Source organism: Gymnoscopelus microlampas (genome assembly GCF_963454915.1).
Source record: "Gymnoscopelus microlampas genome assembly, chromosome: 20".
NCBI lineage: Eukaryota > Metazoa > Chordata > Actinopteri > Myctophiformes > Myctophidae > Gymnoscopelus > Gymnoscopelus microlampas.
The window spans coordinates 32,646,587-32,666,145 of record NC_139957.1 but is presented as its reverse complement, the minus strand read 5'-3'; the positions used below and the strand labels follow the sequence as shown (position 1 = coordinate 32,666,145).

At 42.9% G+C, this 19,559-nt stretch overlaps 1 protein-coding gene across 2 annotated transcripts; it reads right to left on the bottom strand.

Annotated features, from left to right (window-relative positions):
- Positions 1-307: 307 nt before the first annotated feature.
- On the bottom strand, positions 308-18,158 carry ift43 (intraflagellar transport 43 homolog (Chlamydomonas)). 2 transcript variants are annotated; one of them, XM_084044492.1, is made up of 9 exons: positions 18,053-18,158; positions 16,963-17,064; positions 10,988-11,058; positions 8,301-8,336; positions 7,460-7,509; positions 2,476-2,548; positions 1,587-1,662; positions 1,229-1,291; positions 308-883 (listed from the first exon to the last, which is right to left on the bottom strand). In XM_084044492.1, the coding sequence occupies exons 1-9, from the start codon at positions 18,101-18,103 to the stop codon at positions 773-775; spliced, it is 633 nt and encodes a 210-aa protein (XP_083900618.1). In that variant the 5' UTR covers positions 18,104-18,158; the 3' UTR covers positions 308-772. The 2 variants fall into 2 exon arrangements, with proteins under 2 accessions (XP_083900618.1, XP_083900619.1); XM_084044493.1 differs by lacking the exon at positions 1,229-1,291.
- Between the last annotated feature and the right edge of the window lie 1,401 nt (positions 18,159-19,559).

Sequence of the window (19,559 nt, the reverse complement as noted above, 5' to 3'; positions counted from 1 at the left end):
CTTTAAATGGGCTAACATCCTGGACCTCGTGAGGATCAAGAGTTCTATGGTGGTTCCGTCCATATAGGTAAGAAGAAGCTGTTGATCTTTAAGTTTGACGAGCACACACCTGTCACCGACGGCCATCTTAGTCCAGACGTAGATCCATACCTCCTTATCCAGTTTAAAAAAAAGGTATAATGTATGCTAATCCCTCAGGTGTCAATAGGAACCCTGTTCAATGCATTTGAGATAATAGAGAAGTAGGGGCAGCTTCTATCAAAGAGCTGCAAGATAAAGTCAATGGCAGAGTCAATAACAATAAGGTTGTAGGCTTTAATGAGGAATGTTAATTTGAACACAATCAAGTGGATTTCAGCTTAGCTGATTATCAACCTTGGACTTGTATGAGGGGGTTGATAGTGCCAGCTGTACAGGAAGGGCATTTGTATCTGTCAGCTCATTTCGGAGGGGTTCTTAAGACAAAAGTCGGTTTGCCTTTCGGCTGTTTAAGTTAAACAAATAACAAGTGAAACTGAATTGAATGAAATGCCCACACAGGATAACAAACATCAAACAACATAGGCAGGGCGGAATGATGCAACGCCAATAGCGTTTTGTCTTTTTCTTTTTAAAAGCAATAAACCTATTTTTTTTTACAAAATATAGACTCTGAATACAAAAAACACCATGAAGCTGGCGAAGGTAAGCGTGAGGTTAGCCGCCGTAGGCCACGGGTGTGTGCACCCACTTCCCTGAGGAGACGTACCCGAGGTCCCGGGCAGCGCCTCCCTCACGTTCCGGGCAAAGTGGCCTGCTCCTCATTCTCTCCTTGATCCCATTCCGTCAGCAGCTCTGAGGACACCTCGGTAAACAGATGATCCCAGTCCCAACACACATCCTCCTAGAGAGAGAGACAGAGAGAGAGAGACACTCAATGAAATCCTCAGTGTCAATTTAACCATTAGTAACTTTCCATTTGGTTACATTTGTATACTCTCAGAGTCAAGAGGGAGAGAGAGAGAACAGAGAGAGCAGACAATGGAAGAAGGTAGTGCAAGAGGGGGAGACAGGGAGAGAAAGAGCGGAGAGAAGGGGGAGGTGGGAAGGAGCAGAGGGTGTTAATGTACACATCATAAATCTTGATTACCTGGGAGGCAGAGTGGCGACCTCCCCAGGTGCTCTAGAAACAGCTGGACAGGCCCCTCTCTGGGAGCACACAAGCTATATTTACTAAGAACCCACTCACCTCCCTCACCTCCTGCTCCGGTGCTAAAACCTTGGTGAGGAGCCTCAAGTCAATCTCTCCGTCCTAAAGGAAGACCACAATAGAATCTACTTAGCTTGCAAAAAACACGGGTCTGAAACGGCAGAGTGCGTGTGTGTTTGCATGTGTGTGTGTGTGTGTGTGTGTGTGTGTGTGTGTGTGTGTGTGTGTGTGTGTGTGTGTGTGTGTGTGTGTGTGTGTGTGTGTGTGTGTGCGTGTGTGTGAGAGAGAGAGAGAGAGAGAGAGAAGGGGGTACTGGCCAAAATACCAAAATAGACCACCTTCAGGTGAGGGTTATAAGATTTTTACAGAGACAGGAAAACAAAAGAATTTGACTTACCAAGGTTTGAAAGGCAGAGTAGGACTTCAGGTCATTGTCCAGATCTCTGTAGGTCATTACTCGATTCACCTGGATGCTAGAGGGTGAGGACAGTGGAACTACAACTCAAACTCAACTCACCATTGGATGCTGATGCAATAAAACTCAGTTCTGAGCAACGTTCTGAGCCTCTGTAAGTACGTACTGTACAACATGCCACGGAAAATATAGCAGCAACAAAACAACAGACGCTGGCGGTGCTACACTGCTTCCAGGGCATTACTCGTGAAGCAGGACAACGAAAAGTGACTCTGGAGAAGTTTGAACTTGGTGCTAAACAAAGCACCAAGACTTACTTCATTAAAGACCAGGGTGGGGGGGGGAGACGGGTGCCAAGCGGTAACCGCCTCAAATTGAAACCCAGCTGCTTATCTGTGGGTCGGAATTAAGAGGGGGGCTCTCAAAGTGGCCAGGGCCTAGTAGTGCATGCCAGTCCTACTTACTGCACATTACACGCTACATTGCCCCCGCAATGAGTTCAATGTGGATATTATCTCGCACAGAGAGTGAGCCCCTGCCTAATAACCTCCACCGCTGTCATAGCCTTGCTACATAGCCGACACATGTCGTCGTGTCTCTCACTGCCCTGTAAATCAAAGGGCCCCTGTTAGTAAGAGCGCCACTAACGCGGTCGCATAAATCACACCCTACCGTTATTACTGCATAACGGCCCAATGTGCCGAGATACTTTGCAATGCCACCGGTGGAGGACAGGTAACAGTCAAAGTCAACACTGGGGGAAAACTCCTCAACTTCCCTCATCCGAGCACACGGGACGCAACGCGAGTGGGTCTGGGGTCTTTAGCCGGTGGTGTGTGTACAACACTGAGAGTGTGAAAGGGTCCTGTACCTGGGAGGGGCTGCGATTTGCATGGTTAGGTCTTCCTCCTGTATTTCATCAAGGTCCGGAATCACCGGGATGTCTGGAATACAAACACACATAACAATAACATTAATATCATCCAACACTACACTTAATTTACCTCTGAGAGTGTACGAATGTAATTATATGTGTACAGTATCTAGTGGATAAATGGATAAATTAACAGGATTTTACTGTGTATCACAGGTGGACTGCTGAATTCTGTTTGAAGACGCCGACAAAATTTGGCGATCAATCGGCAAATGACAGCGCCACAACTTAAAAATGAATAAATCAATGGAAATCTGCCATGCTTGCTAGTTAGAGGTGTGTGTGTGTGTGTGTGTGTGTGTGTGTGTGTGTGTGTGTGTGTGTGTGTGTGTGTGTGTGTGTGTGTGTGTGTGTGTGTGTGTGTGTGTGTGTGTGTGTGTGTGTGTGTGTGTGTGCACGCGTTGATTTGTCGCCTCCCGCTCTCTTGAGCTACATCCTCATAAGAGCTGCCCTGTCACAATAGCCATGCGGCCATGAATATTCAGGAGGCGAGGCGGCAGATCTTCCTGCTGGGAAAGGGGTGCTGGCCAGGGGCTCCCCAGAAAGCACCCCCCGCTACTCGAGCATTTGGGCCCTGTCAGCGGCGGCCACCCCCAGGACCCGCGGTGGCCAGTAGGCCGACCTCCGTGTCCACTCTGCCACTCTGACTGGGGCGGCATCCAGCCATGTGCAAGAGTATTTGCTTGCGGGCCCATCTGTGTGGGGTCGGAAGTCACAGTGCGGCCTGGCAGGGGCTGCGGTGCCAGGAGCCGCCAGCCCGCTGCTCAAACAGTGGGAACCCGCTTTAATTGGCAAAACGCAACAGGACAGAGGATGGCTCTGCTACCAAGAAGGACAGGGCAAACTTTAGCACCATATTTCAGATGGACTTTTGTTGAGGCGGGAGATACCGAGCCATATCTGGCAACTGGATGATAATTAGCTGTGTATCAAGTAATTAATTCAGAGCTTTAGATGTCAATGTTTTTAGATGGTGTAATAAGAAGCAGCTCTTTTTTATTTGGGGCATTTTTATGCTTTATTTCAGACAGGAGAGTGCAGAGAAGGCGGAGAGAGACGAGAGACGTGCAAGACAAGACAGGCGTTGGAATCCCAGCTTTATTGTTTACTGAAATATCTTATTCAGTAAACCTCAAAACTTAAATAAATGAAATAAATAAGTAACGTTTAAAGCTGGGTAGTGATGACAACATTTGCCAAAATTGATAACAAGTGACATCACAGTTGTCCTCGGGGGGTAAGGTTTCAACTTTTGTCATTAATTTATTTTCCTCAACAGAAGCCTTGTTTGAATGGAGCAGAGAAATGTAATTGTACATCCTTATTAACTCCACTGCTGACTGGTGACACGAGAGAGAAAAAAAAGCTGAGAGGGGGGGGGGGGGGGGGGGGGGGGCTCCGGGAGAGAGAGAGGGAGGGAAGGACAGAGAGAGAGAGATGAAGAGGAGAGGGGCTGGGGGGGAGAGAGAGAGAGACTAGGGGGATAGAGAGAAAGAGAGAGAGACAGAGAGACTGGGGGGATAGAGAGAGAGAAAGAGAGAGAGAGGCATCAGGAGGAGGTTTGTCAGTAATCTCTAAACACAGTGCTGAGCCCTGAGGAGGAAGTCAATAGAGGAGTTAAATAGAGGTGAGAAGATGAGTCCACATCTGATGTGAGCAAATATCTCGGCATCGGTGTCACAATTCCTTCAAAAAATATCTGCTGGAAATAAGCCAGAGTTGTAGAAATATCGGTATCGATGGCTCTTCAGCACTCTCTATATAAAACGTACAAACTCTGTGGCAATAAAAGAAATGAAGTTAAAACTCTAAATTCCGGATGGTGTTTCTGGTAATCTTTTCCCACAAACAAAACCAGTTTCTGACCTCGGATAACAAGACCTCATCCTCTGCTGTTGATCACTTATTCCTTTCTCTTTTTTTTATTAAACAAAATTAAAAATGCCACACTCGTTTAGCCGCTGACAAGATTCATCTGCGTTTGTGATATCCAAATAAATGTGGGCGCGGGGTATTTCATATTCATGAGGGCCCCGGTGACACTTTGTCCCCTCATTTACAAAGCACAGCGTTCAGCAGAATCCGTCCCCTCTGGACCCCCAATCAAATTTAATGGTCCTAGTGCAATGACATCAAAAAGCCTGGCTGTCCAGCTCTTTGCAAATAGCTTCCTGGGTTGTCTTCTATCCCCCCCACCACACACACACACCACTCTAGCCCATTTCAGCCAATAATGCACTATCAACACAATTCCACGAGAGTTCAATGTGAGGCAGCAAGGCATATGTTCTCTGTATGCAAACTCTATTATTAAGAGGGGAGGGGGAAAAGGAACAACATTTTTAAATGAGCTTCAAATTCAACCTATTACCAGAGGTCAACGGGGGGCCTGATAGCGCCTGCAAACAAGCCGGTGTTTTTTCTCTGACACAAAGGGCAACTCCATCAGAAGGAGCCGTCTCTTTGCAGCGGGCTGGCGTGTGTTTATGCTTGATTTTTATACTCCGTCGTATGACGGAGTCGCCCGCCGAAAATAGCCGATCTACAAGCTCACAGTGCATCGCATCACCGTCGTACAACCAAGTATGAATCAGACTTTACCCACTACATTGACTTGCTTCCCTACCTTGGACATCTATCAAGGTTGCTTTGTCTGGCTGCGAGCGGCCGAGGCGTATCCTTATTACCCGCTAGCGTCCAGTTTCCTCGCTGAAGCATGTAAATATCAAAAGGGGATAATTTGCCGCGAATGTAGACATGCTCCCGGCAGGCACCGCGACGCAGTCAGCGACTTTGGAGACCAGGAGGACACTTCTATAATCTAAGCGGGGGGTCTGGTCAAATGATTACCTAGGCATGAGAGATCCATTTGAAAGGCTTATGGGACAATATTCAACAGATCACTGGCTGAGAGAAAAAGAGAGAGACATGAAACAGATGAGTGTGTTTGTGATAGTGGTGCTATTTTAAGTGACAGGCAGGAGGCTGAAGGTGTGGGGGTGGGGGGGGGGGGGTTGCCTATGGGGTGATGGGACCTGGGGATTGGGCTAGCCTTCTCCCTCTCTCCTCGTTGCCAGTGGACATAAGGGATAAAGGTAGGGGGACATAATCAAGATCGCAGGGGCTATCTCACTAACCCTCAGCACTGTAATTTCCAATGCCCCTGCCTCCGGCTCTGTATTAAGAGGTCTCCCTCCACAGAGTAATAATCTTTCCAGCGGCATTTACTGAGAGAGAACCATACCACTTGGGTCTTCACTTAACTGAACATTTCTGCCAGTGCAAAAAGGGGAAAAAAAGGCATAATTAAGATGTAAACATTAACACTATGGAAAACATGTCATGTATGGGCTATCCTATATACTGCTCATAGCAGTATATACACAAAGGACAATAAAGGCACTTTTATCGCAAATTCACTTCTTGTAACTGTTTTTAGATTATTTTTGTCCTCAGGACCAGGCTCATCATCAACATATACCAGACGAGAGGTATAGCTGTGAAAAGTGGTGACCTGTAATCAAGGACTTTTTGTATTTGAATAATTCGAGTTAGTTGAAGAATCGACTCCTGACTGGCAGGTGAGGCAGTAGGGTATAGCAGGGGTAACACAGAAATGTATGGGGAGAAATTAATTGGCATGACTAAACTAAATTGGAAAAAACGAAATGGGTAAAAAATAATTGGCTACTCTAAATTAAAAACAAATAAATGTAATAAAAAGAAAAATTGTGACAACGCCCTAGAACTATGTTAATATACCCCAATATATATATTGAACCACAATACAATTATAATTACATTCTTACATGTTATGAGACACTGTCATACACTGCTTTTTACCCTTAACTATTATTTCGCTAATGTGATTATGGTAAAAAGCCAAGATTGTAGGATTGTATTGCCTACCGATATTAGAGCCATAAAATGTCAAAAGACATTCATGAATAAAAAGCATAATTGACTACTAGATAGTTAAGGCCTTTGAGATGCTGAATCACTTTTCGTTTTCCCCACTTTCAAGAATAAACGACACGGTCTTTCACCCAAAACCTTTGAATGAGAACAAAAAAGCTTTGCTACCGAGCCATTGCTATTGTATATGTATATGTATTCAATAATCAGAACTGAGGCAGCGTGCGCTAACAGGGCCTCTGCTCTCCTGTCTTTGCTAAGGCAATTTCACCCTTATTTCCCCTGCTGCTTTGCTCTGAAAAATAGAACAATTATCCTAGGCAGCGTTTTGTTGAAACCCCCCCACCTCCCCTATCCTGACATTGTTTGTGATGTGGAAAGTCGGGCCCTGAGGTGACACAGTCAGAACGGCAGTGTTCCCACTGGATCTGGGCTGCATGGCACCTTCCTTGGCTGCACTGAGTGTGTGTGTGTGTGTGTGTGTGTGTGTGTGTGTGTGTGTGTGTGTGTGTGTGTGTGTGTGTGTGTGTGTGTGTGTGTGTGTGCGTGTGTGTGTGTGTCTGACTGAGACTGTGTCGCTCTGGGGGAGGGGGGTACTTAAAACCCTGCCACACTTCAGCCAATGAATAAGAGCAGGGATTTACTGAATACTTGAGGTCTGCTATGGACGTTGCGTGACTTGAGTGAGTGTAGGAGATTACCAATGATCCCCACAGCCGCGGCCCTAACCTTATCAAATGAACATATTCACTTGTCACTTTCATCCAGGGGGGCCCGCGAGCCACACTTTAAGGGGTGTCTAAACTCTAGGTGGTCAAAGCGGTTCTGACAGATGATTCCCCACTTGAACCGAGACGAAAATGTGTTGTGGGTGCCAGTGCAAAGTGATGATCTGACTGTCTGCTCATCTGCTCTACTTCCAGAGGATGAATGCACTGGGGAGGCATTGGGGGGCTCCACTTTGCCCGCGAGGAGACACAACGGGGGACCGCAAGGGTGCTCTCACCTCCTTCATCATCCGAGCCCTGGGGAGTAGTTTGTGGTTGCAGGCGGTGGCTGTAGGAACAGGAAGTGCGAGAGCATGAATTATTTAATGCTTTTCAAAAGGCGACCTAATAGTGAGGTCATCGCAGGGAGCCAGACTTGGACCTGGCTCCTTTGATTTTGTTGCGCATCTCTCTCTGGGACGACAGGAGGCTGGTTCTGTCTGCTACTGGCTGACTGGGATTACACTATGCACACTGCCCTTTGATTCTGTGGTGGAACAGTGTTGACAAGTCCTAAAACAGCTGAAATCTGTTCCTGAGATTCATTTTGAAGGGCAGCAGTCTCTGTTTCACATACTGTAAAGTAGGTGTCTCAGCATTCAAACCCCAGGTTCCAGCTGATGATGAGTCAAACAGATGTTCACAGCCACCTACTTCGCTGGGGGACCCGATGATGCTTACTGCTATGGATAGCATAACCAATGCATCATCCCATGGAACAAATGTGTCACAGGGGTCTCCATGGATTGATTACTTCCTCTTCTGTGTTTGTCACAGATGTCCATTCTATACATTTATTTCTATGTCCTCTACTTGCCTCTCCTCGTGGCGTTGTCTATTCTAGTACTAGAATGATGGGGAGGGACTACAAGAACAAACTTAGCCCTGAACTGCAATAAAATTGATGACAACTCTGTCACACTGTTTCTACTGCTCTGTTTACACTTAACAGAATAGGGAAAAAACATAAACATTTAAAGTGACCCATTTTTTCTTATTCCCCTTGAATAAAACTGTCACTTAATTCAATTTAATTGCCATTTAATTACATCAGTAATGTCAAGAAAAGGGTGAACTTACTCTTCTAGATCCTCAGTGGCAGGTCTTCTCGAAGATCTAGGTGGAGAACACAAAAATTAACTAACTAGAGTTAATTTGCCTATATACTTGAACTACATGCTACACTGAAATATAGGCTACTTGATCTGAACACCTTTTAATAAGCTGTCTTAATGAACACAGCATATGACTAATATGTATATAATAATCCTGTTACAGTACATAAGGTGTAGTGATGTTTGTTATTTAGACAGATGTCTACCTGCCATCCTAGATACATTGTAGCACTTTTCTTAGCACACCATGTTTACTTGACTGCTTACCCTGTTGTTGGTTGACTAGAGTTATACGGCTTAATCAGAACTTGCACTTTGTCGTTCTGGATAAAATGCTTAAATTGTAAGTTGTGTTTAAATCTCATTGTATCTTCTGACTATGTGTACTACTGTCTCAACCTTATGGGGGTTACATCTTCAGACGTGTCTGCACTTACCAAACCCAGGCGGGTACATGCTCAACATCAAACAATAATGCCATCTTCTCACATTTTCACTCCTCAGAAGATATGTTTAGAACACGCAATTTTACATAACCAAATGGGCATGAAAAAACTGAATGCATAACTTCATTATTATTATTATTATTATTATTATTATTATTATTATTATTATTATTATTATTATTATTATTATTATTATTATTATTATTATTATTATTATGGAGCATTAACCACTTTTAACCAGGCTTCCCTATTTTGGGCATGTCATTATAGCCAAAAGGTGTTTGAAAGCTCACAAGCTCAAAACACAGCTAGTAGATTTTTGGGGGAGAGACAAAAAAAAAGGAATGAAATTGAAAGTTTTAGAAAATAGGGCTTAAGTGGTTAACCTATACAGAAATGAAATTGTGTTAAGGTGTCTATGTATTATTAAAAATAGTTTCTTTCAGAATGGCAGCTTTTTGCTGTTCTTTCACTGCTTGCTCTACTGGTTGAGTAGTGCCCCCTACTGGTTTCAAAGGCAATTTATTTTCAGTCTCCCTCTGTTTATTCTTTCCTCAGCACCAGACATTGGAGCCATATAGTCCCATTAAAAAACAGATCTATTAAGGATTAACAGTGGAGGTGCCCATTAGAATACATACATTTGTTTTGTGGGGATATGGAGGCACTTACAGCCCTATGCCAGTACACAATAATGAAGTAACAGATATTATATTAATCATAAAACATAGTGATACCAACAGGCAACTACCTATTCCTTAAAGCCTTGTTTTGAGAAGTATCAAAACCCATACAAATCACCATACAGAACCCCATTCTTAAATACTACAGTTCAATTTCCTTAGATCACCCCGAATATATACAATGAAATAAAAAGTAACACCATAGCGACTGGTTACTTATGTTTTCCACTTTTTTTTTCTTAGGAAAAATGATCTCAAATATTCCGAGCAGTGAGAAGTGGAAGTACTGGAGGCCATTCAGTCAGAGCAGCGAGGGGCTGAGACAAGCCTACCTGGCTGCCCTTGGACGGTGTCCTGTCTGTGGGCGGGGGGCGGGGGGGTGGCGACACTTAAGACACATTACAGGTCCCTTGATTAAGACTCATGTAAGGCAAAGCGATAGACATGGTAAAACTGTCTGGAAAAAGTTGTTAGGGATAAAATATATTGTGACAACCCGGCTTCAAAGGTTCATCAATAAACTGACAGATCATTTAGTGTCAATTAGGAGTGATAGATCGACAAATCCCGGGATTTCTGCGCTGGGATTAGTAGGAGGAGGGCGGCGGTGATTGAGCATGAGGGGTGACATTGAAGGGAAAAGTCCTTGCCGGTTCCAGGGGGGACCATTACTTACTTTGTTTCAGAGAGGATCAATGCACGTGCAAAACCCCCTTTACACCTCCTGTATTCCAATCTCTCTGAGACCAAGAATCAAGCCAGGGGGGGTTGCGTGAACGCGGGGAAGCTATGCCACTGACCTTCCCTGAAAGAAGAAAGACCTATTGAGTTTGCTGTTCTCCTTACTTGCACTAACGGTGCGGAAAACCGCGCAAATAAACCCAATTGACTCGGCCCGTTCACTTCAATGTATGACTTTATGCATCTCCCAGGATCGCACCTAGTCTGCGCTGAGAGCGGGGGCACACTGGTGGATGGAAGGCAAGACATAGAGAATCAGTTCCACTACCTGATTACACTAGCCTCCGTGGTAGTTTGCTGGATTTGAGGCAAGTGCACGGCTCATATTTCATATTCCGCTTGGGAAGAGAGCATTCGTCACACACATTCCATCTGTTTCAAATATTCTGTGCATTCTACATGTTGTGCTTCCCTTGTAAAGAGCAGACAGCAGTGGTAAAGGGGGGTGATTAAGTAGCTTGAACCCGTGTGATAAAGTGGCTGGCTGACTAACAGTGCCCTCCTGTGGCTGACGCATTAACCATGTCAATTACCGCCCCGCTCACAGATGAAGACGAATGGTGAGTGGCCCGCTCAGACAGGCTTCCTCTAACCTTGTTGATTCACAGCCCGAGTGCCAAATATGCACTGATAAATAAGCTCATTCGACAGCATGAGAGTTCATTAATAACACATAACACAAGAACGCAGTTCCCAATTCTGACCACGTGTACTGGAGGGGCCCGTGTGAACCAGGGTGCAACCACGGTAGACGGAGGAGGAGGAGAGAGCCCCATACTCACTTGGCAGAGCCTGTACCCGTGCTTTCCTCTGCCCAGCCTCCCTGTCGTCTGGCTGGTTTAGGAGGGGGGCCCTGGAAAGAGAGATCACTTTAATAACAACTCCTAAACCAAATGTGTCATGGCTCTCAGGCCTAGATAGCAAACCAAAATAGAGCACGCTCTACAGTATGTAGGGTATGGCCTTTCTGTTCAACACTATCAAAGCCCTTGTATGTTGAACTAGTACCTGATGTCAAACATTTCTATTCCAAACATTGCATCTACATGCATTTTAGGAAGTGTAGAAAAACAAAAAAAAACATCAAAACTATCAGCACCACCATGATAATTTCAAGAACTGAAGCAGACCCAAGGCCTGGAAACTTAAAGCACAACTTCGGGGCACCCGCTGGCCTAGCGGTCCAGGCGCATACCACAGCGTGTCGTGGGTTCGAATGATGATCCTGACGACCTTTGCTACGTGTCACTCCCTGTCCCTCTCTCCCTGTCTCCTGTCTGTTTCTACTGTACTGTCCAAATAAAGGCAGAATAGCCTAAAATATATCTTTAAAAAAAAAGGACGACTTCAGACATTTTCAACCTATCATCATATAATTGGTCGTCACTAATGCTCATGATAATATGGTACCATTTTTTTCTACTCGGTCTGTGTCTCATAGGAGGGCTGTGGACACTTCAGTAACCCGCCTACCAGTGACATCATCATTAGGCAGGGTTTCTTTTTTTTTAACAAGATTTTAAAAAAAATGTAAAAAGATTTTTATTAACGCAAGAACAATGGCTTCCATTATAGAATGACAACTTTCCAGGAATAGAAAGCCTGCAGTTTCTATTAGCTTGGATTCCCCATCGATGATGTCACTAGAAGGCATGTTTCTGAATTGTCCACAGCCCTCCTCTGAGATACTCTGAGTGAATAGACAAAAATGGTACCATATTATAATAACCAATTATATGACGATAGGTTGAAAATGGCTAAAGTCGTCCTTTAAGGATGAACGTTAGAGCAAGAAACAAGGCCCCCCACAAAGGTAGGCCGGTCTTATTTTAACCCCTGTTCTCGCCTGATACGCCTAATCATAATAACTGGACCCAAATACATTGTTACGAGCAAACAATACATAGCATAGCTCACGTAAACAACACAGGAGACATGTACGCGCAACACAGACGAGTCGTCTATGCGTGGGCCATTGTTTTGTTTATTATGGTTTTCAATGCTGTCCAATGTGAAAGCATGAACATATGGAGCAGAGTGTGGGAACTGCCACATAAAGAACGGCCGGGGGCTGCAAGTCTGACCTAAAATAGCTTCACAGGAGGAAAAAGAAAAAAAAGAAATGACCCTCTCCCTCTCATTCTTTGATTCTGAAAATAGTACTGAAAATAGTCAATTGAGTTTGGACCTCAATCCTGAGACCGGGACCCTGAGAGCAGCACTTGAATGAATGAATTCCTCAGAGCACACATGAGGGTGGGCAGTAGACAAATGAATTAGGGAAGAAGAAGGAGAAGGGAAAAAAAATACAAAATTTCTCATTACCAAATTGGGTCTGCCGAGAACAAAGTGGCCAGGAAGAATTTCATGTGTTCGTCGTGAAAGAGGAAATCATCTTTCATGGCTGTGGCCCCTCCACCAAATCCATTTATAAATGTGAATGTCAGTGCTAAGCAGGGCGGAGGGAATGCAGGCTCCCATTGTTTAGTGCCATTAACCAAAGTTGAGTCTGAATATTGCTTAACCACACGAACCCTAGCGTCCCTATTCTGGGCATGTCATAACAGACCAAAGCCCAGTTCACACCAGTGAGTCGCGATGCAACGAAACCGTTGCAATACGTTGCAGAGAGAAATCGCAGCGGTCTGAATTGCTACATTGCCGGTCATAGTAGCAGTTTTAGGATTCTGCTGCAAGTGGTGGGAAGTTGCAACGCGTTCCATTGCAAATCATGGGCTGGACTTAACATTCGGCAAAAATAGCAGATCTACAAGCTCACAATACATTGCAATGCGATGCACAGTGAGCTTGTAGGTCGGCTATTTTCAGTGAAGAGATTTGGTGTAGAGGGAAAAAGGATGGGGCCAAGTATAGAGCCCTGTGGGACCCCGGTCAACGAAGTACAGTATATATACTGTAGCGTTTAAGTGATTAATGTCAGACAGACTGGATCTGAACAATTAATATAAATTGTGCTATTTTCAACAATCTCGCAAAAAAAAATTTACACCTCAGATTTCCCTACAGGTAATTTCTGTTTAATTCATGTAGTGCTTGTGTTATTCACAATGAAAATAATCAAACGAAAAATAAATGTATGGGAAATTCATCAGCAAACATTTTCTTCTGTGTAACAATGCACCCTCAGGCAATCATTTCCTCTGGAAAAAAAGAAAAAGAAAATGGAGAGGACTACAAAACATGAGTGGACAAACATTTCCACTCATTGTACATATGTACAATATTCCAAATGCCAAATATAAACTTCACAGCCATGTAGTGAAGTGGTTGTGGCGATGAAGGCAATTAACTCTTATGTTTTCCAATTCAGGATTCTCTGATGGTCTCTGGGGCAGGGCACTTGCGGTAGTCAAACCCTAACATCCCATAAAAGCAATTCAGTCTTTGTTGAAAACGATGTCGAGAATGTGACCAATCGGTATGGTATTTTAGGAAGATGAGGCCAGTGCTGCTAAACGGAGACTACAAATAGACCTACCCAGTCGCACGACACTCTGGAAAAATGTATTGCATGTGCACAGCAGGTCAGAGAGGGCGCGAGAATACTGATCTTACGTTGGGGAAGTTGGCCTAATTTGGAAGATTAGCCTACAGCAAAAGCATGGCTGGCATTCTTGTGTTGGGAATGTTGGCTGGCGTACAGTTTACCAATCCAGGGGACGTAACTAATTCCATGAATGCCAATACTAGTGGGGTGGTTTTCTTGTCTGTCCAGTGTCATCTCAAGGTTTGACTTCAATAGGAAAAGTCCCTATCTGAGACAGATTGATTAGGTTTTACTAAATATGGATTACTAAGTAAAGGAAAATGTAAAAGGGCTTGAATCAGTGTAGAAGCACATTAAACCACTGCAAGTTATGCGGATAAACAGCCCATGCTATGCTGAACTGTCGGAAAGAATAGGCAGTGAAATAGAGTGAAATCTACAAGTATTCAGATACAGTAGTAACAATTAGACTAACAATAACGATTTGAGTATTTTCCCCCCGCTTTCACATAGATTTAAACATTGTGAGAGGTTTAGACCAAGTTGCTGATCTCAGTTTTTTTTTTTGTTGTTTATCCAATAACACAGTTCTCATAGTGGGGTCCGGGGACCCCCAGGGGTCCTTGAGGGGGTTCCAGGGGGTCCCCCAGCACAATTAGTTAATATATAGCATCAGAATCAGTTTAACCTATTTAACCGTATATACATACATACATAGGCTATTTGAAAATAGATGTACAAGCTTTTGAAAATCGCAGATCTACAAGCGCACAACTCGTCACATCATGAGCTTGTAGATCTGCTAAATCTTGAAACATTTTCAGAAGGGGGTCCGCAGCCAAATACATTCATTTGGCTCAATCCAGTGAGTGACTAGGTGATGTGTTAGAGAGGATTTCACATCACTAGATCGGCCACATTAGATCGTCATGGGCGACACTCTAAACTTAGAGTTACTATAATGCTACCGTAACAAATGCCAAAGAAGAACCTCACAGCGGAGGAAGGTGAGGAAATTAAGGAGTCACTCGACTTCTTAACGGCAGAGGTTTCTAAACAGCAGCAGAAAACCATCCTGGACCTGGTGCTGGAGGTTAAACAGCTAAAGCTACAGAATGCTGAGAAGGACCGGCGATTCGAATACCTGGAGAACAGGGTTTCCGATTTGGAACAACTTGTTTTTTATTTTATTTTTTATTTTTTATCATATTGCATTTATTATTTTGCATTTATTGTCTAATTTTAACATGTTCTAAATAAAGATGTTCATTAATTTATGTTTACCAAAGAAGTTAGGGTGAGCGACCTATCAGACTCCGTATTTGGGCATAACGATCAACACAGGATTCCATTTTTGAGCATGCTTGGCTCATCGTGACCTCATCACGATGTCAGGAGCAACTTAATCAGACGGTATCCAGCCGGAGAGAGAGTGAGACCTTATCGACTTCCACCTGGACCTCTGGACTTGGGACTTCCTAGCGGCTCCACTGGAACGTGGTTGTCATTCTCTTTTCATGTCAAGGAACCCCAAATGTATATGTATTTGGCCGCGCGGACCCCCATCTGAAAAGGTTTTGTGCCAGGGACCCCAGAAGAGATTTACATTAAAAAAAAAATATATATATATATATTCAAAGTTTTCCAAACATTTGCAATATTTTTCAAAAATGTTCAAAAATAGCAGATCTACCTCTACCTTGTAGAGCAGCTATTTTTGAAAAGCCAAGCCATAAAGTGGTTAAAATGATTGTGATGATATATATATAAACTACTTTAGCTGGGGACCCCCTGGAATCCCCCACCCCCACACCAAGGACCCCTGGGGTTCCCGGACCCCACTTAAAGAACCACTGGTTTAGAGATCCATATATGGTTATGAGCTGACACCTTTAGGGACAGGCATCATTCGACACTCATTCGAGACTGGCGTCATGAACGGACGCAGATAGATGGGACGCTAAATGCACTTATGAGGCGCAATACCGTATTCAGGAGTAGTTTGAGCATGGAGCCAATCTAGAGACATCTTACCTAGATTCTTAGAACATTACAGCGGATCCTGCGTAGAGTAGACCCATAAAGGTTGAGCTTGGAGCTCAAGGCTATTTGTGGTGTGTCTATCTCATGGTTACTGGTCAATAATGTACAATTACCATACCCTTTAGCAGTCTATATGTAAAAGTTTTTAGAAGGATGAATGATAGAGGTTGCCTGTCGTAACAGTGCAGGAATTTATCGATGCAGACTGACAGTTTGCAACCTAATGTATTAGAAAAAGATCTAGGAAGAGAGCACTGTCATATTCCCTCACTAACAAAATGTGCTTTGTTTATTTACAGCATTTTGGTAAACCGATCTTCATCAGGTTTTGTAACCTGACTGGATGAAGGCCCGTGAACCCAAAAAATGTCAATAAAGATCACTTTTGAACCGTTGCACAAAGAAACCGCCACCACTCAGATGTGCAATAGCAAAAATGAGTTTTTTACATCATACTGTATGCAGAAAACTGAAACTGAATGCAGCTAAAGGGGCTGAAACTAAACTACTGTATTATGGCAGGACACACGAGAGACAGAGAGAAAATATAATATTTAGGTGGGTCCCATGCACACAACACAAAGTACTCATTTTGAGTACTATTTTGTACTGCTACTTCTATAGGAAATGTGTCACACACTACTTTATAACTTTATACCATCAATAGTCAAGCTGTACTAACACTGTTTGTTGGTATATACCGTACCCCAAAATGTATGAACTCTATATAGGAGGCTATGTCTGTTTGTATATGAACTTCATAGGAGGTTATCATGTCTGCCATTCTATGAGCAGGCTCATAGAATAGGCAGCCATTATTCAACATTTAATATGAAGCTAGTTATGATAAGGCTGTTTCCCTCTTGAAAGTGGTTGAAAGCTGCTCCACAAGATTTTGAGAGCTGCCGAATTTCTATGGGCCTGTAAATCAAATCACACCAAATGCATAACTGAATGAAACGGCAATTCCAGGCTTCCAGTGTTTATAAATCTGCAACTTCTGTAAATGGTATAAAGTTATTTTAATATCTAGAGAGCTTTAACAACTCGAGCCAGGCATTATAACCATTGCATTCATGCTATACGTACCTCCTCTTCATCCTTGGATTTATGCATAAGACAGAACCACAATGCATATTTATGAAGCAACTTGTGTTATAAAATGTTGACACACAGCCGGTTAGTTGTGTCCAGATGAACTCTTACCTCTCCCCCAGAAGCAGATGAGGAGAACTTCCTGACATGACGGCTCTCTTCTAAAGATGTCTGCTCTGCTGCAAGGCGAGATCTCCATCCTGGCTTTGCAACCTGAAACATTTAACATCATTCTAATTCAGTTGTTCTCAAATTGGGGTCCGGGGACACCCAGGGGTCCTTGGGGGAGTTCCAGGGGGTCCACAACAAAATTATTTTTTACAGAATCGGTATGGTTAGATCTAATAGTGCAGCGTTTGATGTCCTTGATCAGAAGTTGTTATTGAATAAGTTGTTATGGCTTTGAAGCATCCACTGCTGCATGGGTCAAAAGTTATAGGAAATATACTGTATATTTTAATGGAAGTTATTCTGGGTTGAGGGCTGTGAGTTGAGGCATTCCTCAAGGAAGCTCTTTAGGTACACTTTATTTTTGATTTACCTTTCAAAGAGTTACATTAACATTGATTTTACCGTATCAATTGGCGTCCCAGAGATAGAAATGCCACTAAGTGGGGGTCCGTAGCCTCTAATGCATGTCAAACTGGGGGTCCTTTAAATTAAAATGGTTGAGAATCTAGAGTCTTCTTCTCTTATGGGGGTCCCTGGCATATCTTTTCAAATGGGGGGTCCGCAGGCTAATAAGTGTCAATTTGGGGTGGAAAGATGAGGTCTGATTGCTGTTAGCAAAATAACTCCTCTATTAGCCAGGATAGTTTACAAAGCGAGCCATGATGACAACACAACGCTTTCGCTTATTTAAACGGGGACGCGTGTTGCATTTGAACGTTTTCGTGTTGTCTTCTTCAGAGACATAATAAGGCGACATGTAACCATAATGAATGTATTTTTATAGTAATTTTCCAGACATAGTCACAAAGTGCTTTACAGAAGAGTAACATGATAAGCATTAAGAGATAAACTACAACAAAAGATCAGTGAATAAAACAGCACAATAAGTCATGTCTTGTCAACAGGTTAGCTTAGCTTATTAGCTTAGCCTAGCCTGGTCCCAGGTTGTGGTACGAATAGTCTAGTTTAAAGTTAAACTGCACTGCAGAGCAGGAATAACTAAATGTTCAGCACGGAAGCGAACACTCACATTTCTCCCAGATCCAGTTGTATCTCCGTGTTGAACGTTATTATCGTCCATTTCTCTGCTGGCTAACAACAGGCTGCTAAGCTGCTGCTTCCTGCCTGGAGACAAACAAGCGTCACATAGCAACCGTTTCTATGACGACGGGACTTTAAGAAGCGATGCGCATGCCATGCAGTGGCGTACCGCTGGCCACAGACTGCGTTGATAAGACTTTGAGGGTGTGAAAAATGTGCTGCGTTTATCCAGTGGTGAAAAAAAGTATTCACATTTTTTACTCAAGTAAACTAAAAGTATCAATAGTAATACTGCTATGTAGAAATAATCTGTTACAACAAGTAAAAGTCCGGAATTCAAAATTGACTTGAGTAAAAGTACAAAAGTATTGGTATATCAAAATGTACTTAACATACCAAAAGTAGAAAGTACTCATTATGCAGAATGTCCCATTTCACAAGTTTTCAAATATTTTGAAAACAACGTCGTGATGCGACGCATTGTGAGCTTGTAGGTCTGCTGTTTTCAAATGGTCGAAATATATTATATAGGGCTGAAGTGGTTAGTGTGTTATGTAATAATAATTAAAATCTACACGTTAACTAGTAACTACAGTTTTCAAATAATTGTAGTGGAATAAAGAAGTACAATATTTGCCTCTGAGATGTAATCGAGTAGAAGTAAAAGTATTGAAAATTGGAAATACTCCAGTAAAGTAAAAGTACCTCAAAATTGTACTTAAGTGTATCTAATGAACAATATCCTGTGATTATCTCATCAGCAACTTATTCCTCAACTAACTTTAAAAAAAAAACATTTGCCATTGACATAATTCTAATAAAATAGTCTTTGACCATAATGTGGCCTAAAATAATTCTGCCATGATTGACGTATGTTGATGCTGTATTGGTGATGTATGCATCACTGATACTGGGTTGTAAATTGTATTCTAAATATGTATTTTATTTGTATTATGCTTTATGTCTAAAGTTATTTCCTATTGCTCCTGCAGTCCGCTAGATGGCAGTGTTGTGCATTGTTAAAAGCACTGCCACTACATCTATTCTAGTCTGTGGATCTGAGTTTAGCTTAGTTTGCATCTCCAAGATTTCACTGGATAATGGGTAATTTGAACGTGTTATATCATACTCCTGTTGTGTTAGATTTAGATTTGTAATGTTTTATTTTAGGTAGATAGCGTGTTCGGAGCCTTTTGCAACAACAGTGTAATTCTAGGCAATGTTGTTCCATGTCCACGTGGGGGCTGGTCCCTAATTTTTGTGGGAATAAAGTCACTCATTTCTGCTCTCATGTTAAAAATCAATGTTTTCATCAAAATCAATGATTTCACATTTATACCCCACAATAAAAAAGTGTTTTGATTTGATATTGTTTAAGTCCTATGAGAGCTGCATGGGATACACGTTGCCCTTTATTGTCTAAGCTAAGGAAGGAGACTATAATTTGCAGTGGTGTAAAGCACAATTTTGAGGTATTTTTACATGGAGTATTTCTA

Excerpts from the sequence above, each read along its gene's own strand:
- ift43 (XM_084044492.1), bottom strand. The coding sequence starts at position 18,103 with ATGGACGATAATAACGTTCAACACGGAGATACAACTGGATCTGGGAGA. Across the intron at positions 11,059-16,962 it reads CATCTGCTTCTGGGGGAGAG|GGCCCCCCTCCTAAACCAGC; the intron begins GTAAGAGTTCAT and ends CTCTCTTTCCAG. Across the intron at positions 884-1,228 it reads CGGAGCAGGAGGTGAGGGAG|GAGGATGTGTGTTGGGACTG; the intron begins GTGAGTGGGTTC and ends CTCTCTCTCTAG.